Source organism: Piliocolobus tephrosceles, chromosome 21 (genome assembly GCF_002776525.5).
Source record: "Piliocolobus tephrosceles isolate RC106 chromosome 21, ASM277652v3, whole genome shotgun sequence".
NCBI lineage: Eukaryota > Metazoa > Chordata > Mammalia > Primates > Cercopithecidae > Piliocolobus > Piliocolobus tephrosceles.
Window position 1 is genome coordinate 9,642,572 of NC_045454.1, and position 23,763 is coordinate 9,666,334.

Consider the following 23,763-nt stretch of genomic DNA (forward strand, 5'->3'; position numbering starts at 1 on the left):
GACTCCTGGGTCTGAGGGAGGAGGAGCTGGGGCCTGGACTCCTGGGTCTGAGGGAGGAGGGGCTGGGGTCCCTAACTCCTGGGTCTGAGGGAAGAAGGGGCTGGGCCTGGACTCCTGGGTCTGAGGAAGGAGTGGTTAGTTCTCCAGGGCTGACATAACAACGTACCTCAAAATTAGTGGCTTAAATCACAGAAACTAATGGTCTCCCAGTGCTGGAGGTCAGAAGTCTGGGACGAGGGTGTTGGCAGGGCTGGCTGCTCCTGAGGCTGCAAGGGAGGATGAGTCCCGGGCCTCTGCCTGGCTTCTGAGGGTGCGCTGGCAGCTTTGGTTTTCCTCGGCTTGTAGAGGCATCACCCCAGTCTCTGCCTTCACCTCCACATGGTGTCCGTTCTGTGTGTCTGTCTCTGTCCAAACTTTTACAAAGACATGCATCCTACTGGATTAGGACCCACATGAATGAACTCGTCTGAACTAATTATATCTTCAATGACCTTATTTCCTAATAAGATCACATTCTGAGATTCTGGGGGTTAGGATTTTAATATTAAGTTGTTTTGTGGGGGTGGGGAGACACAATTTGACCCGTGCTGAGTCCATTTTCTGTTGCTCTGACAGAAGAACTGAGGCTGGGTCTTTGTGAAGGAAGAGGTTGATTTGGCTCAGATTCTGATGGCTGGAAGGTTCAGGACTGGGCAGGTGCACTCGCTGAGGACCTCCCTCACCCCTGAGGCTGCTTCTGCTCTTGGGGGAGGGCAGAAGGATGTCGCTGTGTACACAGAGATCATGTGGTGCTGAAGGAAGCAAGGGAGAGAAAACCAAATTCCCAAATTCCCAAGGGTGAGAACTCACTCACCCTTGAAGGCAGGCATTAATCTATGAGGAATCCACCTCCATGACCACATAGCTCCTATCAGGCCCCACATCCCAACACCCGCCACACTGGGGCTTGAATCTCAACATGAATTTTAGTGAAGACAAATGATATCCAAACCATAGCCAACTGAAAGAAGTGGGCTGAGGCTGGGCACAGTGACTCACGCCTGTAATCCTAGCACTTTGGGAGGCTGAGGCAGGTGGATCACCTGAGGTCGGGAGTTCGAGACCAGCTTGGCCAACATGCTAAAACCCTGTCTCTACTAAAAATACAAAAATTAGCTGGGTACGGTGGTACACATCTGTAATCCCAGCTACTCGGGAGGCTGAGGCAAGAGAATTGCTCGCACCTGGGAGGCGGAGGTTGCAGTGAGCCGAGATAGAGCCATTGCACTCCAGTCTAGGGGACAGAGCGAGACTCCCTCTCAAACAAACAAACGAAACAAAGACCAGAAAAAAAAAAAAAACCCAAAACAAAACAAAAAAAAAGAAGCGTGCTGGGAGCTTAGGGGTCCTGGGTGAGGAGGGAGCCAGAAGTCAGAATCCTCAGGCCCTGGGGGAAGATGGACTGTGGGCAATGCTGAAGATCAGTGTGAAGTGATGCAGCCTGGCTGGAATGTTCCACAGACATCTCCAGCTTAATTTGGTCAAAACGGAATGACTGATTTCCCCTAAAATACTCCCTTTCGACCACCTCAGCCATAGCACTGTCATTCACCAGCTGCACAGCTCTCAGCAAGTCCGTTTGGCTCCTCTTTCAAGACTCCTAGCGTGGCCCATCGTTATCTGCCTCCACAGCCACGCCATCCTGCACCGCACAGTGCCCTCTCACCTCCCTGCTCGCCTCCAGTTATTCTTCCTGCAGCAGCCAGGGGCCCCTCCCGCAACCTCAATCCAAACACGTCAGGCCCCTGCCTCCTGCACGGCTTCCATCTGCTAAGAATCCATCCAGAGGCCCTCCCGGGGCAGCCCAGGCCCCACGCGACTGGCCGCCTGCCTCTGCCCTCCCCTTCCACCGCACTCCCCTCTTCGCCACGAGCGGGCTCCGCGTCTTTTCCTGCCTCTGCCTGCAACGGAGCCGGCTGCCCTGCACGCAGTTCATCCGGGGAGGCGGCAGGAAAGGGTGACCTAGCGGCAGGACCCGCTGTTTACCCCGGGACCTCATCTCCCATGACCTTCTTGGGTCGATGACTCCACTTCCCTGGCACCTGTGGGAAAGAGAAGTGGGGAATTCTATTTTCTCATTTGGAACTCCATTTCCCAACAGTCCCTGGGGCCACGGCAGTCAAAGCCTCCTCTCTACCCTCCACAAAAGTACGGGATCGAACCAAGGAAAAGAAGGCAAACACCGCCACAGAGTCTCGGGAAACTGTGACGCCCAGAAAACCTCTGGTCTGGGTCTACCGTGGCGGGGGCGCCGCACAGCCTGCCGGGAACTGTAGTCCATCTTCCCGCCGAGGGGCGCAGGGTATATGCACTGCGGGACCCTTCAGGCCGGCGGATGCCCGTGGCCAAGGGCGGGACAGGGATAAAGGCACAAAATTCCGAAGCGCCAGACCCCATCGGAGAGCTCAACAGCGAACACAGCGGGCGGGAGGGACTACACCTCGCCGCACGCCTCGGGGCCACAGATGCCTCTCCACCCACCTCCCTGTCCCGGGCCCTGCCGGGTGTTGCAGGGTTCTGTTTTTTAACTAAAGAGCTCCTCGGCTTCAAAGGCGGGAATGGGAGAGTGACATGGGACCTCCCAATCTGCCATCGCACCCTTCTCGGGATCCACCAGCCCTTGTTCTTTGGGGACACCACGCATACCCCAACTGGAGGGCAAAAGGGCACAGGCCTTAGCCCAGGATTCAGGGGTACCCCGCATGCCAAGACTTGACCTTCATAGAGGTGATCCTCACATTTCTTAGGCGGTCGAGAATCTCAGGTAAGACGTTTAAGAACGCTGGTCCTCAGCCCTATCCTTGACACAAAATGTCCTCCAAAGGAGGCTGATCCTTTGGGGACAGACAAGCCTGGCTCTGGCACTAACCCATAGTGCAGCCCTCTTGGCCCCATCTAAGGGTGCCCAGCCCTTCAGGACATCCCATCAGCAAGGCCATTGCAGAACATGGCCACCTCCCCACTCATCCTTCCCTGACCCTCCCTGAGGTGGTCGCATTTATAGCTCTTCCAGCTCCAGGTTGTCCTCAAAGCCCTGGCCCAGCTCACCTCATCAGTTTTATCTCCTGCCCCTCAAAGACCTCAAGCCCCATGAAAGCAAAGATGGGAACCAGCTGATGGCTGTAGCATAACTGGCTGATGGCTGTCAGGCAACTTCTAGAATGAATGCTAGACCCTAACCCTAAACCCCTGCATTCTAAACTCCGTCCCTGGCCAATTCCAACTCCAGACTTCCACCATATTAACCTTCTCCCTTTCCTCCACTCCTGCTGGGCTCGGGGTGAAACCAGAACAGACCCGGCGGGACAGGCCCCAGCAGCCATACCCAGGCAGCACCCACAGACACAGGCGGGTCCAGGCCCCTGTCCAGGGAAACAGGCTGGCTCCACCGAGCACCTCGGCTCCGTCAATCCCAAGAAATGAGGGGGTCAGCAGGCCAAGTGGTTAAATAATTAATAAGATTACCAACAGCGTGTTAATTACAAAGAACAGAGAGGAGCTAGAGGTGGTGAATTTTCCAAACAGGGAACCAGGATCCACAGCCCCAAGACCCAGGGGTCCGGCCACCGAGGCGGGGCAGCTCCGTAATAAATAATGGAGTTGGGGGCAGGGGGTCAGGGCTGCTCCTGCTTCTTCTTGACTGAAATCCGCTTCTTTCTCGCTGCCAGCATCTCATAGAAGGGGTCCACACTCACAGCCGCCCTGCAGAAAGGGAGGGGTCCCAGGATGAGGGCCAAGGAGTCCAGGCCCCCAGCCCCTCCTCCCTCAGACCCAGGAGTCCAGGCCCCCACCCCTCCTCCGTCAGACCCAGGAGTCCAGGACCCCAGCCCCTCCTCCCTCAGACCCAGGAGTCCAGGCCCCAGCCCCTCCTCTGTCAGACCCAGGGGTCCTGACCCCCCAAGCCCCTCCTCCGTCAGACCCAGGGGTCCAGGCCCCAGCCCCTCCTCCGTCAGACCCAGGGGTCCAGGCCCCAGCCCCTCCTCCATCAGACTCAGGAGTCCAGGCTCACTGGATAGACTTGATCCACTCATCCTTCTCCTCCTGCGTCGGGGCCGAGATCCGGTACACCATGTGGTTTCCCTCCACCACTCGGCCGTCCGCCTCGGTTTTGCAGGCTTTGATGAGCTGCCCCTTATTGTTGGGGATGTAAAGTTCAAAGCAGTTCTGAGGACGAGAGAGGAAGGGCGCAGGTAAGAGCCAGCCCTGGGCAGAGGAGGCCCCGCCCTGGCAGGAAGGTGTACAGAGAGGGTCTTACCGGTTTCCGGGGGTCGTCCACCTCTCGGATGCTCAGATTCTCCAGAGGGATGATTCCTCGGGGCTCCTTGTCCTGAAGAAGTAAGTTGGACAGAACTCAGACTTCCAAATCCTCACCCCAGCCTGCCTCCCTCCGCCCTAGGAGTGCAGGCTCGCAGCCCTTCCTCCTGGAACCCAAGGGCCCAGCCAGGCCCCGCTCACCGTGGTGTACTCGAAGTAGTAGAGGCAGTTGTCTGTGAGGATAAACCAGCGCCGCTTCCACGTCTTCACCCGGCCCCCTGGAAGGGAAGGGGCGGGAGGGGCCTGGGCTCAACGGGGGACAGGGCCTCTGGGAGATAGGAGGGGCATGAGAAGCAGAGCAAGAGCGGTAGAGGTGGGGCTCCTGGGGCCTAGGACAAAGCCACTGCGTGGGGGGAGACAGACAAGCAGGGCTGGGTGTGCTGGGGCTCCAGGAATCGTCCACTCCCAGCTTGGGGCTCCACATTTTCTAAGTCTGTCAGCCCCAGCCCAGGATCCTGAGCCCCCAGCCCCCTCCTCCTGTGGGCAGGAGGCCAGGGCAGCCCCCTCCCCTCGTCTAGTGATGGGAGACAAAGACAGGTCGTGTACCTACCTCCTGGGGCAGACAGCGAGAAAGCAGGCAGGACCAGGTGCAGGAGAAGGGAAGGCGGGAGAATGGAGCACCCCCAAGAGCCGCAGACAACAGAAATAGGGTGGGCGCAGGGAGGGATGCGCAGGGGCGGGACAGAGAGGCAAACACAGGAGAGAAACACGCAGAGAGGGAGGGGAGGGAGAGAGAGGGAAGAAAACCAGTTACATCCACATGAGGGGGCGATGGTCGGGGCCCCTCCCTCCCAGAGAGGCCAAGGGCCATGAGCCCCAGGTGGGAGCCCTGAAAACCCCTTGCTTCGGTACAGGGCGCCAGCCTACTCCCTAAGGTCTGTCCTAGACCAGGAGGGTCCTCCCTCAACATGGTAAAAGTGCCTCTCCCCTGGAGGTGGCACCACAGGGGAGAAGACAAAACCCCCAGTCCTTGGCCTGAGGAGGGCGTGGGGGCCCATCTCAGCTCCTGCACACACTGGCTGTGTGACCTCAGGGCACTCTCTTGGACTCTCTGAACTCCAGCTTGGAGACTCACTTCGGCCTCCACCTTCCTGTAGCAAAATGCCCTGCTTCTGGCTTCCTTGGGGACCCAGGGTTAAACAGTGACAGTAAGAATGGCTTTTATTAGGCATGGAGTAGCAACCAGCATCACCAATCTCCACTCCTGTATTTCCATCTTTTAAGGAAGAGGTCCTTCTTGCGAACTGGCACAAAGGGAACAGAGGCCCTCCGGTCACAGACGTCCCTGGGCTAGGCAGTCTTAGATGGGACTGAAAGCCAAACTGAGGCATGAGCCTCAATTTCCTCATCTGGGAAATGGGAAAGGTTCCTGGTGACAGGAGCAGTTGTTTTTTTTTTTGAGACGGAGTCTCGCTCTGTCGCCCGGGCTGGAGTGCAATGGCGTGATCTTGGCTCACTGCAACCTCCACCTCCCGGGTTCAAGCGATTCTCCTGCCTCAGCCTCCCAAGTAGCTGGGATTACAGGCGCCCGCCACCACGCCCGGCTAATTTTCGTATTTTTAGTAGAGACGGGGTTTCACCATGTTGGCCAGGCTGGTCTCCAATTCCTGACCTCAAGTGATCCGCCTGCCTCAGCCTCCTAAAGTGCTGGGATTACAGGCCTGAGCCACCGTGCCCGGCCTGACAGGCGCAGTTTTGAGGGAAGCAGTTCCGCATGACGCTGGCGCCTTCCTGCTTCTTTCTGGCCCACTCACTGCCAGGGGCGCCTTGAGGACTCTCAGTCTCCCCCAGCAGTCTGCCTCCCTTGGATCGAATGCAGGGATCTGGACCGGAGTGTTGGCTGGACAGTGATTTGCATGTTTTACTTTTATCTTATAGAGACAGGGTCTTGCTCTGTTACCCAGGCTGGAGTGCAGCGGCAGAATCACGACTCACTGCAGCCTCGACTGCTTGGGCTCAAACAATCCTCCTGCACCACCAGGCCCGGCTAATTTTTAAATTTTTTGTAGAGATGGGGATATCGTTATATTGCCTAGGTTGGTCTCAAACTCCTGACCTCTAGCAATCCTCCTGCGTTGTCCTCCCAAAATCTGAAATTACAGGCGTGGGCCACTGTGCCCAGCCTGACTTGCATATTTTACATTTACCAGGAGACCTGGCATCTGTGGAGGCGGTGATGCCCTGGTTTAAGAGCACAGTTCCACATGGAGAGGCCCCCAAGACTCAAGAGGCCAAAGCTGCCCTGTCCAACCTCCTCCTGAGAAGCCTGGCCTTGACTCCCTTCACTGAGCTGGAAGCTTCCTGTGGGCTCTCCTGCTGCCTCCACTATTGTGCTGCACTGTAACTTCCCAGATCTGTCTCTCTGGAGCAGCTGTGCACCACTTCTCCACTATAAACCACATCTAACACACAGGTGGCACCTACTGTTACCAGGCACGGCTCCAGGCCAGTGTCTCTCAACCTCAGCTATGCATTGGGAGCTTAAATGGTGACTGATAGCCCTTCTGCTCCTGAAAGCCTGACTTCAGGAGTCTATGGCCTGGCCACTGGAGTTTTCGAGGTGCCCAGACAAATCTCACGTGCAGCCAGGGCTGAGAACCACTCCAGTCCTCGTGCTAACCCCTCATCATGCTACGATCCTGTCTGATCCATGCTAAACAACCTTGAATGTGCCAGTGCCACATGTTACGACGAAGACTCCCCCCTCCATCTCAGCTGGGTCTCCCGACTCATCTGCACCAGCCCTGGCTATTCCCTCCCCAGCCGGGAGCCGGAATCTGGGACAGGTTTCCTCGCCTGTTTGGCTCTTTTCTGCCTGTGGGTGGTGTTTCGGGAAGGATGGCTCCTGGATCAGCCAGTGCTCTGGGCCTGATGCCTCGGAGTGCAGGGTCAGTCCTGCCTGGGACCCTGGGAGTTCTTGCCAAGGGGAGTAACAGGCTCCAGGGGTTTGGCTCCCTTGGGCTGGGTTAACGCAGTAGAGAGAAGCCTCAGTGAACTCTTCCCCCACAAAAGGACAATGTCACCTGCCTCTCACTGCGTCCTCAGCCCAGCTTAGGGCCTGGCACAGAAGGGCTCCATGAACATTTGTGGGTAGAGAAAAGGGGTTGGGAAGTACTTACTACAGGCCAGGCCCAGCGCACAGGCCTGATTTTATTTTCAGCACCATTTTTTGGGTGTGGAAAACTGAGCTTCAGAGAGGTCGAATCATTTGCCTCAGTTCAGGCAGCAGGTTTGTGTGGAAGCTGAGTCCAGGGCCCAGGCCCACGAACGGCCCCCTGTGGAGGGACCAGCGGGGTCAGAGGGCACGTACCCAGCTTCAGGAGCCAGCCCTCCCGGTCCGGGTTGAAGAAGGTGTGGGTCAGGTCGTTCCCGTCATCCTCAGGAATCTTGAAGGGCTCATTTCGGATGCTGTCGTAGAGGTTCTGAGGAGTGAAGGCTCCATCAGCCATTCAAGGCCCCTGGGACCCCCCCGCCAAGGGTTACTCAGGGTGGGGGGCAGCGAGACCAGGGGTGGGATGACTCATGGTGGGGAAGAAAGAGGGGCAGGCTGGGGAGGAGGGGGAAGTGAAAGGCAGAGGAGTGAAGGGAGGCCGAGGTGGGGGAGGAAAGAAGAGATGCAGATGCCCTGGTGACAGGTGGAGGAGCCGGCTACATCCTCAGGGAAACAGACAGATGGGGAATGAGGCCAATCAAGGGCCAGAAAGCATGACAGCCAGAGACAGAGAAGACAGACAAGCCAAAAATGTCAGGGCCAAAGCCTGAGAGAGACAGTCAAGAAGAGAAGCAGCCAGAGAGAGAGAAAAAGATCATGCAGGAGTTGGCATGATCGCACCATCTTGGGGGTGAGGGCAGACAGCTCGGGCACTAGGAGACCACAGGTGGGGTGGGGGTGTCTGTGGCAGGAAGAGGGACAGGGCTGAGGGGCAAGGAAGGGGGGCTGACCCTGAGCAGCTCCTCAGGCAGGTCCCCGCCCTCGTTGATGCCCCGGTTCATGGCCACAAAGCGCTCCAGGCCTGGCTTGTCCCGGACATTGGGATTGTGGAGACTAGTGTTGAGCATGATGACGGCGAAGGACAGCACGTAGCACGTGTCTGCACCAGACAGGGCAGGTGGTGACGACCCAGGCATGTCAGCCCCCAGTGCCCCTACTCCCCAGGACCCAGGACTCCCGGCTCCCAGCCCCCTCCCTCCCTCAGACCTAGGAGTCTGGGCCCCTGTCTCCTCTTTCCCAGGACCCAGGAGTTGGGGCCCGCACCTGTGGACTGGAAAACCCCAGGGTTGCACAGGCAGTATCGCTGGGCGAAGGCCTCCATCATCCGGTCAATTTTCTGGGCCTCTCCAGGGAGGCGAAAGCTCCATAGAAATTGCCTGGGTTGTGGAGGGGCCAGGAATGGATGCCAGGGCTGGGGGGAGCCTGTCCCCACTCTCAGTCCCTGTGATAGGAACTGGTCCATGAGGAATCCCAACCTTCCGGCCTCAGCAGGTGGGTCTGGTATGGTCACGTGATCCAATCTGACCAATGGGCATTGGCCATAGGATCATTGTGGAGCGGAACAGAAGTAGCTTCTTTCTGCTAAGTTTGCTAGACAGGTCTGGGGGTTGGTTGTGGCTTGTTATCAGGTAAGAGGGTCTGCAGAGAGCAATGCTGACACAGTGGCAAATACAAGAGACAAAGAAAGTCGACTTTCTGACCACCATTTGAGCTCCTGGAAATAGCTATGCCTGAAGAAAGCCATAACCTTGGACTTTTATGGTGCAGGACGCACTCAGTTCCCTAGTTTTTGTTTCTGTTTTGCTTGTTTCTGTTTTTTTCTTAAGGTTTGTCACTTGTAACTAGGAAGGCCCTGACAAGTACATTCCTGGCCTTCCAAACCCCTCCCCATCACTCACCTGAGGGCCTGCACCAGATTGAGGTCGGTGAACTCATGCAGATCCACAAAAGCATGGAGCACTGCCAAGTTCAGCTCTTCCCTGGAAGGACAGGACAAAGTCACATGCAGTTTGGAGAAGATGGAGCAGGAGTGGGCAGGAGGCAAGGCCCTGGGGAAGTCGTGCCCCTTCTACTGCACCACAGCTGCCCTCTGCGGAGGGTGAAGTTTCCTGCTGGGCTCCCACACAGGCCTGCCCCCAGGGTGGGGGATGCTCAGAACACACTCTTGGGAGGAATATATGGCTTGGGAACCCAGGTTAGGCCAAACCTTTGTACAGTTGGGAGAAATCCCGCAAACATGTATGCTATCTACTGTCACCTCTCTCAAATGATCCCCACACTCCCCAGGTATCCAGACACAGTCCCCATCTCCCCCAGACATCCAGAAATGCTTCCCACGCACCCCAGATCTCTGTATATCCCTGATTCCCAGACGTCTACAGATGGCCTCCAACTACCTGATGTCCAGTCCCATGCATTCTAGGCTTCCAAATGACCCCCACAACTCGTAGGCTCCCCACAAGGGCCCAATGGTCCCCACAGCTCCCAGATGGCCACCCAGTGCCCATGCACAGCCATGGTCTACCCCTGGTTCTCATGCTCCCATGACACTTGAGAGATGTTCTCCACCCTTCTCAGATATAAATGGATGCTTCCCCACAACCCCCAGGTAATTCCAGAAGGCCCCGCATCCCCAGATGCCCTCGGGTTGCCACAGGCTCCCCTAGCCCCTCTGTCAGTCCATTCTGTCACAGTCCAGTCAGAAGACTCATCTGCCAGGGCCTCTTTGTGGGGAGGCTGCAGGGCTCTTCCACCTGTGAGCTGCCGGTGTGAGGGCAGGAGCTGGGCGTGGGTAGCGGGAGGGAGGGGCCCCACAGGAGCTGAGTGGTGGCGGTACCTCTCCCCCAGGTAGTCCCCGATGGCTGTCTTGTTCAGCCCCTCGCCCTTGTACAGGAAGCGGGCAATCTCCTCGGGTGTGTTCTGCAGCAGTTCGTTCTCCACCAAGAACTGGATCCCCTGGTGAGTGGAGACAAGGTCTCAGTGCTGAGAGCCAGAAAGCCACCCCCTCACCTCCCTGGGAACCTCAGCATCCAGACCTACCCCCACCCTCAACAGACCAGGGCCAGGTTTCATTTTCAGTCTTCTCACAGGTCTTTTTTCTTTTTTTTTTTTGGAGACGGAGTCTCGCTCTGTGGCCCAGGCTGGAGTGCAGTGGCCGGATCTCAGCTCACTGCAAGCTCTGCCTCCCGGGTTTACACCATTCTCCCGCCTCAGCCTCCCGAGTAGCTGGGACTACAGGCGCCCGCCACCTCGCCCGGCTAGTTTTTTGTATTTTTTAGTAGAGACAGGGTTTCACCGTGTTAGCCAGGATGGTCTCGATCTTCTGACCTCGTGATCCGCCCATCTCGGCCTCCCAAAGTGCTGGGATTACAGGCTTGAGCCACCGTGCCCGGCCCTCACAGGTCTTAAATAGGTTTCTTCCCAACTCATGGCCTTTGCACCTCATGGCCTACCCTCTCTGCCTTTGCCTGGTTAATTCCAGCACCAACAACAGGGTCTGGCAAGGAACAGACGCTCAGTACATGTTCTTTTCTTTCTGAGACCTGGTCTCGCTCTACTGCACAGGTTGGAGTGCAGTGGCGTGATCACAGCTCACTGCAGCTTCGAACCGCTGGGCTCAACGGATCCTCTCCTTTCGGCCTCCTGAGAAGCTGGGACTATAGGCATGCACCAATACACCTGGATAATTTATTTATTTTTACTTTTTCTAGAGATGAGTTATCACTATGCTGCCCAGGCTGGTCTCAAATTCCTGCCTTCAAGCAATCCTCTCGCCTCGGCCTGTCAAAGCACTGGGATTACAGGCATAAGCCACCGAACCCAGCCAATAAACGTTTGTTGAATGACTGAACAGAATTCCAATTGCTTCAGGAAAGAATGATGTGACAACCTTGAACAGACGCAGTCCCTCAAGGGCTGTGAACTCCAAGCCCTTGCTAGACTGGAGGCTTCTCTCGCTCTCTGTGCTATGAAGACCTCTCTACGACTGCCATATCTCACTCTGAATTGTGGTATCCGTGTCCAGGGGCTGAGCACAGGGCAGTATCTAATTCTTCTTTGGGTCCCCAGCATTGCCCTACACAGGATCAGGCTCTCGAGAGGCCTCAGAAAATGGGTGTTAAAGGCACAGCGCGGTGGCTCACGCCTGTAATCCCAGCACTTTGGGAGGCCAAGGTGGGCGGATCACGAGGTCAGCAGATCGAGACCATCGTGGCTAACTCGGTGAAACCCCGTCTCTACTAAAAAAATACAAAAAATTAGCCGGGCGTGGTGGTGGGCGCCTATAGTCCCAGCTACTCGGGAGGCTGAGACAGGAGAATGGCGTGAACCCAAAAGGCAGAGCTTGCAGTGAGCCAAGATTGCATCATGGCACTTCAGCCTAGGCGACAGAGTGAGACTCTGTCTCAAAAAAAAAAAAAAAAAACAAAAGAAAACGGGTGTTAAATGAGTATGTGAATAGGCCGGACATGGTGGCTCAATGTCTGTAATCCCAGCACTTTGGGAGGCTGAGGTGGGCAGATCACCTGAAGTCAGGAGTTTGAAATCAGCCTGGCCAACGTGGTAAAACCCCATCTTTACTAAAAATACATAAATTAGTTGGGCATGGTGGGGGGAGCCTGTAAGCCCAGCTACTTGGGAGGCTGAGGCAGGAGAATCGCTTGAACATGGGACGGGGAGGTTACAGTGAGCCGAGATCACATCACTGCACTCCAGTCTGGGTGACAGAGCAAGACTCTGTCTCACAAAAAAAAAAAAAAAGTAAGTGAACAAAAGCCTTTCCTCCACCTAGTGAACACCTACTCATCCTTCAAACCCGACCTGAATGTCTCCTCCTCAAGGAAGCCCTTCCTGACTCCACCAGCCTGCCTCCTCCGGAAGTCTACTACCCTGATACCTCCCTCTGTCATGGCACCTTTGCCGGAGGGAGGTCAACTCTCCTTTGTGCATATCACTTTGTCTGTAGCCCCTACAAGACTCGAGCTCATCTTGCGACCAGAAGAAGTGCGCCCATACAAGTAGAAAGTGGAAGACAACCTTCAGGGCAGGGGACGAAACACAAGAGTCAGGAGGGCTGGAACACCTGGTCAGTGTTCAGAGAACAAATGGACAGCCAGTATCTGAATCCAGGGATTAGGACCAAGTCTGTCCACCTAGAATAGACCTGGAACCATCACGCTTCTGGAACCTGGAGGTGCCAGAAGCCCCTGCCTGGATGTTTGCCCAGCTGATCCCAGTCCTGTGGCCCCAAGCACCTTCTTGGGGTCCATGTTGAACTTCTTCCTGCCCATTGCCATCTTCCGGTTCCGCTGCAAGGTCTTACTGCAGGAGCAGAGAGCAGGGTGGGGGATGGGGGGTCAATGCCTGGGCATTCCAGGCCTCAGTCAACCCCACGCCCCCCAGGTCACCCGCCCCAGCCCTCACCTGCCCTCATTGGCCTCCAGCCCCTCCACCTCGCTCATGGCTTCACTGAGCTCCTCCCGCAGGCGCTGAATCTCCACCAGCAGCTCCTGCTTCCGCCGCCGGATGTTCTCCAGCTCCATCCGTTCCTCCGGAGTCAAGTCTGGGGGTTCTAGGGGTCGGGGTCACGGTTTAAAAGTCAGTGCTGGGGGCCGTGAGCCCGAATTCCTGCAATCTGGGGGCGGACAGAGCTGGGAGAGGATGCATAAGGACCTTCCGTGTCTGCACAGAAGACTGGGCTGGGGGCCTGGATTCCTCCGTGCAGAGGAGGAAGGGCCGGGGCTCTAAACTCTTGAGTCCTGGCGGGAGGAGGGGACTTGGGGCCCGGATTCCAGAGTCTGAAGGAGAAGGGGAATAGGTGCCTGAGCTTTTAGGTGTGAGGGAAGAAAGGGTTGGGGGCCTGAGCTTCTAGGTCCATTACTTGGAAGGGGACTGAGGCCTTGGTTTTCTGACTCCATTACTGGCGAGGTAGCTGGGGACCTGGTTATCCGGACTCCTGGGTCCATGAGCAGTCACTACGGCCGGGGGAGCTGATGACAGCTCCGTAGAATTGGGAAGGTGGGGCGGGACATCGAAGGCCCCCGCCCCCCAAGATTTCTCCCCTCCCTGCAACCCGAGCGCCCCTCCCCGGCCCCGGCAGACGCTGGGCTTGCCCGCCCCTCCAGCGGGAATGGTTCCGCCCCGGCCTCGCCTCCACCGCTCCATCCCGCCCCTCCCGCCGCCACCGGAAACAGGCTCAGCCCAAACAATGGCCTGGAACGCCCCGCTTTCGGGCCCCGCCGGAAGCCCGTCCAGCGCCCCACAAAAGCGGCGCGACAAGTCTACTACTGGGCCGAACGCCTCTGGGCGGCGCGCGCCAGAGGGAAACGTTCGCGGCCGAACGTTCAGGAGAAAAGGCTCCAGCAGCTCCCAGCCGACCCCGCCCCTCCCCGACCTACCATAGACGCCGTCCTCCATGGCGGCTAGGAAGGCCCGCGGGGAGTCCGGGGCGGTCCCGCCGGTCGGGCCTGGATCCGCGTTGGCCCGCGGGCTCGGGTGAGCCCGCTCAAACGCCCCAGGAGCCACCGCCGCCTCCTCAGCGCCAGTCCTCAGCGCTGAAAAGACTCTCCCTTGGTCGCCCAACCGCCCCTTCAGTAGGGACCGCCCCTCTTTTTGACACCGTCCAATCCACAGTGGACGCTTTTTTCCTCCCCGCCCTCGCCACCAAAGGATCGTCTTCCAGGTCCAACAGTCGTACAAAAAGCTGATGTCGGTATGTCCGGCCGGAGGTAGACGGCCCACGAGGCCAATCGGAGTGCAGGCAGGGTAGGAGGCCCCGCCTCCGAAAGAACAGAAAGCACTTGACAGGTTTGCTCTCCAATGGGAAGCCCCAGAAAGGTGTTGCGCGGAGGCGGACGTACGCGGTACAGCCATCTCTGCGCCTGCTCAAAGGCCTTGGACACTTGGAGACTAGGTAAACCGAACCCCGCCTCCAATAATCCGTTGCTGGGGGCAGTACTTAGTTAATCCTGTTGCCAGGAGGCGGGGCTATAACTGGCTTGTTTCCGTAAGCCACACCTCCTAGCAGGCCATGCTGGCTTCTGACCGCAGAGGTTGCCAGGCAACCGGGAGCAGCCTTCGGCCTCTTTTTGTTTTGCTTTTCTTCTCCGTGTATTTCCCCTCTCAGCCCCTTCTTACCTCCAAACCCTTTCCTTACGACCATCTATGCCCTCCCCATCCCCCTCAGCCTCTTCGGAGTCGTGAAGTGGTGAAACGAAAGACTTCTTCGTTTTTCCTTTTTTTTTTTTTTTTGAGATAGAGTCTTGGTCTGTCGTCCAAGCTGGAGTGCAGTTGCGCGATCTCGGTTCACTGCAACCTCCGCCTCCCGGGTTCAAGCAATTCTCCTGCCTCAGCCTCCCGAATAGCTGGGATTACAGGCATGCACCATCACGCCCAGCTAATTTTTATATTTTTAATAGAGACGGGGTTTCACCATGTTGGCCAGGCTGGTCTCGAATTCCTGACCTCAAGTGATTCACCCACCTTGACCTCCCAAAGTGCTGGGATTACAGGCGTGAGCCTTCGCGCCTGGCCAAGATTTGCTCTTTTATCTAAATGCTATGCTATTTGGTATTGGTCATGGAGAATGGAAGAGGGGAAGATCAAATTTAGTGAAAGCACAGGCTCAGCCTTCCTGGCACCTTCTGCCGCTCAGACTCCTCCCTCATTTCTCCAAACTCCTCCCCTTAGCTTAACATCCTCCTAAGATTCCTCCCTTCCCCGAGCATCCTCCCGCTAAGACAACTCCCCTTTCCTCAGCGTCCTCCCACCTCTCTGATTCCTTCTCCCATCTCAGAAGCCTTTTCTTCCTCCCTGGCTCCCCTCATGTCCCCCCTTGTCCTCTCATACTATTGCCTTTTTTTTTTTTTTTTTTTTTTGAGACTGAATTTTGCTCTTTTGTCCAGCCTGGAGTGAACTGGCGTGATCTCAGCTCACTGCAACCTCCACCCCCAAGGTTCAAGCGATTCTCCTGCCTCAGCCTCCCAAGTAGCTGGGATTACAGGCGCCCACCACCATGCCTGGCTAATTTTTGTATTTTCAGTAAAGACAGGGTTTCGTCATGTTGGGCAGGCTGGTCTAAACTCCTGACCTCAGGTGCTCCACCCACCTCAGCCTCCCAAAATGCTAGGATTATAGGCGTGAGCCACCGTGCCTGGCCAACCTTGCCCTTCTTAAACTCCTCCCTCCTCTGAGCCCCCTTCCCCTTCCCCAGCCTCTAGGTCCCATTATTTGTAAGGGAATGGGATTAAAGGCCTGGCTGGAATGGGGAACCCAGGCACCCCTGTAAAGAGGGAAGCCGTAATGGGGGCTGAAGTAGTGTCTGGGCCTCGTCCTCATTTTCTGTCCCTGGGCTGGGCAGGTGGAGACGGATCTGGGGCCAGGACCTGGTTAAGCTACCGGATTAGACATGGAGGCTCCTAATCCCCTCACTGACCTTTATGAGTGGCCCAGGCCCTGCCCTCCCCAGTGGAAACCCAGGCTGGGCTGCCCTGCTCCCGCTCTCCTTCCAAACAAAACCCCCTCCCTGCCCCTTCACTTCCAACTTAACATCCTTCCCCCACCTTGCATTTCCATTGCCCCTGTCCCTACCTACCCCAGACACCCTGAGCTGAGAGAGCCGCCAGCTAATTAATCCCATCCGGTTATTACATGGGGATTCCGAGGGATAAAGGGAGATGGAGAGCTGGATGGGGGCATTTGGGTTGATGCAGCACTTGTGAAGGCTGAATGGCAATGACAGTGGCTGCCCTCGGTCCAGAATACAGGGTGGGAACACGTCCTCCTCCCTGTCACTGGCTCCCTCTGCAGCTGGCTTCCAGCCTGCGGGGCATTTAGGTAGATGGCAGCATGGGCAGGGGGCCAGGTCCGAGGACCGAGAAGCACATTCACAGACACACCCTCTAGGGCTCCCAGTTCTTTAATCTGGGGGACGGGTCTCCCCCTAAAACAGTCATTCTCCCACAATGGGAAGAACCCCAGTGTCCAGAGCTACCTCCTCCTCCCCAGATCCCCAAGTTGGGCCAGGGAAGTGACTCTGGCTGTTAGCCACAGCCCACGCCTACCCTTGCCCTGTGATTCAGACACCCGAGTTCAGAGCCAGCCTCTAAGAGTATCTTACATCCCAGCCTCTCCTGGAAGGTCGTAGGATCCAGCACTGGGGAGAGGAAGGAAATCCCCAGGACTCAAATGCCCATCCCACCCTCGGTGAAGTGAGGACTCGTCCTGCTGGAAAGGCCCCTGAATAACTTCAAGTTCCAATATCCCATTTTTACAGATGGGGAAACTGACATGAAGAGGAGTCCAAAGTGACACAGTAAGTTGAGGCAGTATTGGGATTTAGAGCAAAGCTTCTGGGGTCCTTGAAAAGGACCTCATTCCAATTAGTTAGTGCTCCATCTTTAAGCCTGTTGTAGGGACCAGGGGAAAAAAATAGATATCTGTATTTATATTATATATATATAATATACATATGTATAACATCTTTAAGAAACAGACACACGGCTGGGCATGGTGGCTCATGCTTGTAATCCCAGCTCCTTGGGAGGCCGAGGCAGGTGGATCATCTGAGGTCGAGAGTTTGAGACCAACCTGGCCAACATGGCGAAACCCCGTCTCTACTAAAAATACAAAAATTAGCCGGGCATAGTGGCTCATGCCTGTAATCCCAGCGACTCGGGAGGCTGAGGCACGAGAATCACTTGAAGCCGGGAGGCGGAGGTTGCAGTGAGCTGAGATCACACCATTGCACTCCAGCCTGGGTGACAGAGCAAGACTCTGTCTCAAAAAAAAAGAAAAGAAGAAAGAAAGAAAAAAAGAAATAGACACACATCACTAGGTGTAGGGTTCCAGAGCATTCTAGACTCACCAGCCCTGGGCCTCTCCCTTCCCTTGTCCACTAATTAGCCCTGTGCCCTACAGGGCCTCACCTGAACCTTCAACTTCTAGGTCAACCCAGAATTGTTGCTTCTCAAGTCCTGAGTCCACCTCCTGGCACTGCTAAGAAGTCCACCTGGAGGTGATGAGAACTTACAGGCTTTGGTAATGGACAACTCTGGATGCCTGGAGCCTTCATTCCTTTTGGCATTACAGAACCACAAGAAGTCATCTAGCATCATCGAGATTCTCAACTCCATTGGCCAAGCTGGAACCAGCAAAATCTCAGACATCTAGAATTGCCACTGCTTCCTTGACTCTGTGATCAGTCTAGAGCCACAGAATCCTGATTCCCTTTGGACATTCTAGAATGGCACTTAAAAAAACCCACCCCGTGGATCCTTTCAAAGCATTGCTTATTCTCTTGGTTGGGTGCTCTACAGCCAGAAGTTGGAGTTGTCTAATATCAAGAATTCCTAATCTGTTACTTTAGTCTTTCTAAACCCACAGACTCAACGTTTTGTGCATTCTAGAAACACTACTCTTTAGTTTCTAGAGTAGTTCAACTCTCCAGGTCAAACCTGTCCTAGAATCACCAGTGCTTGCCTCTGTGGTCAACCTAGACTCAGAATCTCAACTAATGAGCTTTCTAGAACCACAGGTCTTTTTCTTTTCCTTTTTCTTTTTTTTTTTGTCTTTGGTCAATCAAGATGATCTTGCATACTTGGGGCATTCCATAACCTTCCCTCCTTAGGTGGTCTAGAACAAATGATTTGCTGCTCAGTTAGCTGAGTTGAGAAGCAACACTCCCTTGAAGCTTAGGTAAATACAGACCTACAAACTCTTGATCTCTGATGCTGTTCAAGAACTGCCAACGTGCTTCCCCAGAGGCAGTCTATACCATTGGTTTCTCACCCTGGTCAACAATCCAGGTGCCCCCATATAGAGGGATCTAGAACCACCAGTCTTTTCCTCTTGGGTGATCCAGAACTCTGGTGAGACTCAGGAATCAGGCTCATAAAGGGGTCTCAGGAGGGAACACAGAAGCAGAGAAATTAAAATTAAGGTCCAGTATGTCCATGGTGGGTCACCAGACATGGCAGAACCTTACCACCTAGTCATTTACCCAGCAGGCCTGTTGGTCTTAGGGAACACCTGCCCCCATCCCAGGAGAGAGCCCTATCTCTCCATCTTGCTACCTTGGGGAAGGGGGCACACATAAGGAAAGGCTACATCAGTTTGCATCACAGAGGCAGGGTCAGCGCCAGGGTTGGTGTAAGAACTCGGGGGCTAGCAGCCCCATCTTCTGTCTCCGCCCCATTCCCTTCCTCGGCCTCATCGTCCTCATCTTCCTCCTGGCAGCAGCTCAGAGCAAGTTCATTCTCATAACAAAATGCAGTCAGAGAGCCGGGGAAACTCGACTTGAGGCTGTGGGAAGCCTGCTCTGCCCGTTCATCCAGCTCCTTAGCACTGCAGACCGGCGTCCCTGGGACCTCGTAAGTGCGGTGAAAGTGGCGATAGTCGACCTCATACTGGGAGCCACGCTGGAAGAGAACTGGCTCAAAACGATGGCCCCAGAGAAGTTCACCAGGGAGGTAGGACGAGCGACACTGTGTGGTCATGGCTGTGGCCTCAACCATCCCCTCGAGAATGACCACCAGCTCGAAGTCAGCCCTGGCCAGCTCGGCGCGTCCTAGCTCATACAGAGGACTGGCAGAGTCGATCTCATGGACGATGGTGATGGGGGACACGAGGAAGATACGATCGGTGCCTCCATCAAAGCCCACATCCACATCCTGGTGGTCGAGCGGGATGTACTCACCCTCTGGGGTCACACGGGGCTGCAGTGGGAGGCGAGGAGCCAAAGACAGACAGCAGGGAGCACAGAGACGGGCAGAGACAGAGGGAGTGTGAGAGAGGAAGAGATGCAGAGAAAGAAGAAGGTAAAGACCACAGGAGTGAAGGAAAGGGTGAGAACACGGATCCAGAGATGGGGCCGGCAACCCAGAGAGATGCAGGGGAGGGCACAGAAACCCAGTGAGGGAGCCAGAGATCCAGGATGGGAGGAGGGGAGACGGAGACCCAGAGATGAAGAGAGAGGAAAGAGACTCGGGGTTTGGGGATAGAAAATGGGAAGAGGGGTGTGGCGGGGGAAGAGAAGGAGGAGAGAGGGACAGAGTGATATTGACATACAGACACAGAAATCAGCAAGACAGAGATGAAATCGAAGCGACAACAGAAAATAAGAATGACATCCAACAGAGAATTGGAGAAGGAGGGGGAGAGAAAAATGGCTTTTAGTATGTGGCCAGAGAAAGATAAACCAGATGACAAGAAGGGAGAGTTAGGGCAACACAGGTCCAACATTCTGTACCCACCACTGCCTCAGGCTTATCCCTGGGCTCTCCCCTGAGCTATCCAAGCTGCCAGGGCAACTGCAAACCCTTCCATGTCATTCTGTGTGAGCAAGCGTTGTGGGGGTGTGGGTATTTCACCCCCACCTACCTGCGGGTTCCATAGCCACCTCCCAGGCCAAGTCACTGCCCCACAAACTTTTGCAAGAGACAGTGTCCCTCGGATTCATGAACCCTGGCATCTCAAAGCATCAGGCAGGAGATAGAAGTAGGAGGTGGGCACCTATCCTCCTCTTGTAACTGTCTCCGGGAGCCCCGAGTAGAGGAACCCCAGAGGCGGCTGGGAGTTGCAGCTCCCACCACCCCTGATCCTCTCCAAGTCCAGCCTCAGCCCAGAGTTCTAAAGTCACTTTACTTGGGCAATGGCAGCTGCTGGCCCAGAGTTTCTTGGGAACAGAGATGTTTGAGCAATTTGACCACAATTCTAGGAACACTAAGGCCCCTTCCTCAGGGCATGGGAGGGAGCCATTATCCCAGGGGCCAATGGGAGGTGCAGTTTCGTTTCGTTGCCACCTCCCACCCTGCTTTCAGAGGGCAGGAGGCTAGTGGGACACGATGGGCCATTGAGTTGGGGAATGAATTTTCCCACAGAGCTGCAGGACCCCACGTCTAGAGGCCTGGAGAACTGTGCTCCACAATGATGAGCTGCACCCATTCCAGGGCCTGCTTCTCCCGGGAGCCTCAAGTCACAGGCCCCCGTCTGTGCCACAGGTTCCAGTGGGAATTGTACACCTGAGTCACGCAGGCCCCCCCCTCCCCCCCCCCGCAAAGCTGCATCTAAGGCCACCCCATCTTTGGGCAGGTCCCCCTTGACCCAGAGGCTTCTGGGAATTACGGCCCGGGGCCTTGACAGGCCAGGTGTGGCCCTTTCGGGGCTACCCACAGGCAGCCCATCCTCAAGCCACAGGAAGCTCTGTATGTCCCAAGTCCAGGCCTCCAGGAAGAGCTGGTCACAGACCTCTCTCTTGGGTTTACATCCCCAACTGCCCAGTGACCCATTCGCAAGCCACAGGCCTGAGAGGCTGCTGGGAGTTGTAGTCCACGCCCCCTCCAGGACCGCATGCCCCTCAACCTCAGGCCTACATCTCCCACAATCCCCCAGGGCTCGTGGAGGTCCGCACCTGCAGCAGCTGGGCACGCACGTGGGCCTCGACCAGGTGGCTGCGACGCAGGTTGCCGACGCGCCACATGAGGCAGAGGCGGTGGTCGCGCAGCGCCACGACGGCGTTCTCGCTGAAGACCAGCGTCTCGTTGCGCTTCTTGGGTTTGGCCATCTTGGCCATGACAGCACCCACGACGAAGGCGTCGAGCACGCAGCCGGCGATGCACTGCAGCACCACGGCAGCCACAGCGGCCGGGCACTCCTCGGTGACGCTGCGCACGCCGTAGCCGATGGACGTCTGCGTCTCCAGCGCGAAGAGGAAGGCGGCCAGGAAGCTGGCCACGTGTGAGAAGCAGGGCGCAGGCGGTGGCGGGGCGGCCAGGTCGCCGTGTAGCGAGGCTATGAGCCAGAAGGCCAGGCCGAAGAGCAGCCAGGAGGCGAGGAAGGAGCAGGAGAAAAGGAGGCACATCCAGCGCCAGCGCACGTCCACGCACGTGGTGAACAGGTCGCTCAGGTAGCGCGCGCCCTGGCCACCCAGGTTCACGAAGCGCACATTGCAGTGCCCGTCCTTCTTGACGAAGCGACCACGGCGCCGGCCCACCGGTGACTGTACCCGCGCCGGCACCCACCCGTTGCGGCACAACCCGGGCCCGGCCTCTTCTTCATCGCCCGCCCGGCTATCTCCCGAATCCAGGGCGCCGCTGAGGCGGCGTAGGGCCCTGGCCAGGCCCATTGGGCGGAGGGACCCCCTCCACTTGGACTAGTGGGGGGCAGGCGCCCCCAACCTGCTGGGACAAGAAACCGGCAGAAACGTCAGGGGCACCAGGAATAGGTGAGCTCATCGGCCAAGCATGCTCCCCGTTGGAGCTTAGTGGCCTCATCTGTCAAATAGGTGGAACTATACTTTTTTTTTTTTTTTTGGAGAAAAGATCCTCACTCTGTCGCCCAAGCTGGAGTGCAGTGGCACGATCCTGGCTCACTGCAACCTCTGCGTCCCAAGTTTAAGCGATTCTCCTGTCTCAGCCTCCTGAGTAGCTGGGACTACAGGCGCAAATCACCACGCCTGGGTAATTTTTTTTTTTTTTTTTGAGACGTAGTCTTGCTCTGTCGCCAGGCTGCAGTGCAGTGGCGCAGTCTTAGCTCACGGCAACCTCAGCTCACTGCAACCTCAGCTCACTGCAACCTCTGCTTCCTGGGTTCAAGTGATTCGCCTGCCTCAGCCTCCTATGTAAATGGGATTACAGGCAGGCACCACCATGCCCAGCTGTTTTTGTAATTTAGTAGAGAAGGGGTTTCACCATGTTGGCTAAGATGGTCTTAATCTCCTGACCTCATCATTCGCCCGCTTCGGCCTCCCAAAGTGCTGGGATTACAAGTGTGAGCCACTGCGCCCTGCCAGCCACCTTCTTTTTAAAAATGTTTTATTAATTTAATTTTTGTTTTATAGAGACAGGGGCCTCACTATGTTGCTCAGGCTGGTTTCGAACTCCCGGCCTCAAGCGATCTTCCCTCCTCAACCTCCCAAAGTGCTGGGATTACAGGCCTGAGCCACCCCACCTGGCCCATACTCCCCTTCCAAGTTGGAAGATGCAGCATAAACAGCAACAATACTATAGAAGATACTTGAATAACAACAACAGAAAATACTATAACAATAACGATATTATAGCAAGTGCCACAATAATTACAGCATGCATTTATACAGTGCTAAATCTATGTACTGAATTCATAATTTGTGTTCTATCAATTATACTGTTTATACAGTTTGGAGGTTGTTGTAAGCACTTTACATGAATTTACATATTTGAGCCTCAGAGCAAGCCTATGAGGCAGACATCATTATCCCCATTTTCTAGATGAGGCAACTGAAGCACAGAAAGTTTAAGTAACTTCCCCAAGACCACAGCTAAGTAAACTGGGATTTAAATGCTAGCCATCCAGCTCCAGAGTCCAAGCTCCTAACTGTAAGGTGTAACTGCTTCTCAGCATGGAGAGATGCCTCAGGGCTCTGAGGTTGACTGTGGTTGAAAAACAGATTCGCAAAGTAACAAAAGGAAAAAATTACATCAATTGAATTGCATCAGAACTAAATAACTTTTTTTTTTTTTGAGACGGACTCTCACTTTGTCACCCAGACTGGGGTGCAGTAGCGCGATCTTGGCTCACTGCAATCTCTGTCTCCTGGGTTCTCCTGCCTCAGCCTCCCGAGTAGCCAGGATTACAGGCATGCACCACCACGCCTGGCTAATTTTTGTATTTTTAGTAGAGATGGGGTTTCACCATGTTGGCCAGGCTGGTCTTGAACTCCTGACCTCAAGTGATCCTCCCACCTTGGCTTCCTAAAGTACTGGGATTACAGGCGTGAGCCACTGCACCCAGCCAGAACTAAAAAATTTTTGTGCTCCCAAAGACACTATCAAGAAAGTGAAGAGAGGCCAGGTAAGGTGGTACACCCCTGTATCCTAGTGCTTTGAGAGGCTGAGGCAGGAGGATCACTTGAGCCCAGGAGTTCATGACCAGCCTGGACAACATAGCAAGGGGCTTGCTCTACAAAAAATTAAAAATTAGCTAGATGTGGTAATGCAAACCTATAGTCCTAGTTACTTGGAAGGCTGAGGTGGGAGGATGGCTTAAGCCCGGGAGTTGGAGGCTGCAGTGAGTTATGATTGCACCACTGCCCTCCAGCCTGGGCGACAGAGCGAGACCGTGTCTCCAAAAAATTTTTTAAGAAAGGGAAAAGACAACCCATGAATGGGAGAAGATACTGTAGTTGCAAATCATATACCTGATAAGGAACTTGTATCTAGCCTATATAAAGAGCCCTTGCAACTCAATAATGAAAAGATAAATAACCGCCCCCCCCCCCCACACACCTTTTTTTGTTTCAGACCGAGTCTCAGTCGCCCAGGCTGGAGTCAGGGGTGCAATCTCAGCTCACTGCAACCTCTGCCTCCCGGGTTTGAGAGATTCTCTTGCCTCAGCCTCCTGAGTCTCTGGAATTACAGGCTCAGGCCACCATTCCAGCTAATTTT

General features: G+C 55.5%; 2 protein-coding genes and 1 long non-coding RNA gene across 4 annotated transcripts; 1 reads left to right on the forward strand and 2 right to left on the reverse strand.

Moving 5' to 3' along the window:
- Positions 1-523: 523 nt before the first annotated feature.
- Positions 524-14,238, reverse strand: CYTH2 (cytohesin 2). Of its 2 annotated transcripts, none has more exons than XR_002724535.1 (12): positions 13,741-14,238; positions 12,767-12,914; positions 12,598-12,664; positions 10,182-10,300; positions 9,244-9,324; positions 8,609-8,721; positions 8,296-8,444; positions 7,663-7,775; positions 4,495-4,623; positions 4,295-4,366; positions 4,049-4,203; positions 524-3,741 (listed from the first exon to the last, which is right to left on the reverse strand). XR_002724535.1 is itself a non-coding variant. In XM_023182393.1 (12 exons), exons 1-12 carry the CDS (start codon positions 14,213-14,215, stop codon positions 3,654-3,656), a joined length of 1,656 nt encoding a protein of 551 aa, XP_023038161.1. In that variant the 5' UTR covers positions 14,216-14,238; the 3' UTR covers positions 524-3,653. The 2 variants fall into 2 exon arrangements, 1 of the variants encoding a protein (XP_023038161.1); XM_023182393.1 differs by having other exon boundaries at positions 4,495-4,571; positions 7,664-7,775.
- LOC111520002 lies at positions 13,574-17,866 on the forward strand. The gene is made up of 3 exons (XR_002724536.2): positions 13,574-13,837; positions 16,617-16,655; positions 17,288-17,866. It is a non-coding gene; the product is annotated as an uncharacterized LOC111520002 (long non-coding RNA).
- KCNJ14 (potassium inwardly rectifying channel subfamily J member 14) lies at positions 16,242-21,904 on the reverse strand. Its single transcript, XM_023182394.2, has 2 exons — positions 20,751-21,904; positions 16,242-19,056 (listed from the first exon to the last, which is right to left on the reverse strand). Exons 1-2 carry the CDS (start codon positions 21,462-21,464, stop codon positions 18,460-18,462), a joined length of 1,311 nt encoding a protein of 436 aa, XP_023038162.1. The 5' UTR covers positions 21,465-21,904; the 3' UTR covers positions 16,242-18,459.
- Positions 21,905-23,763: the final 1,859 nt, after the last annotated feature.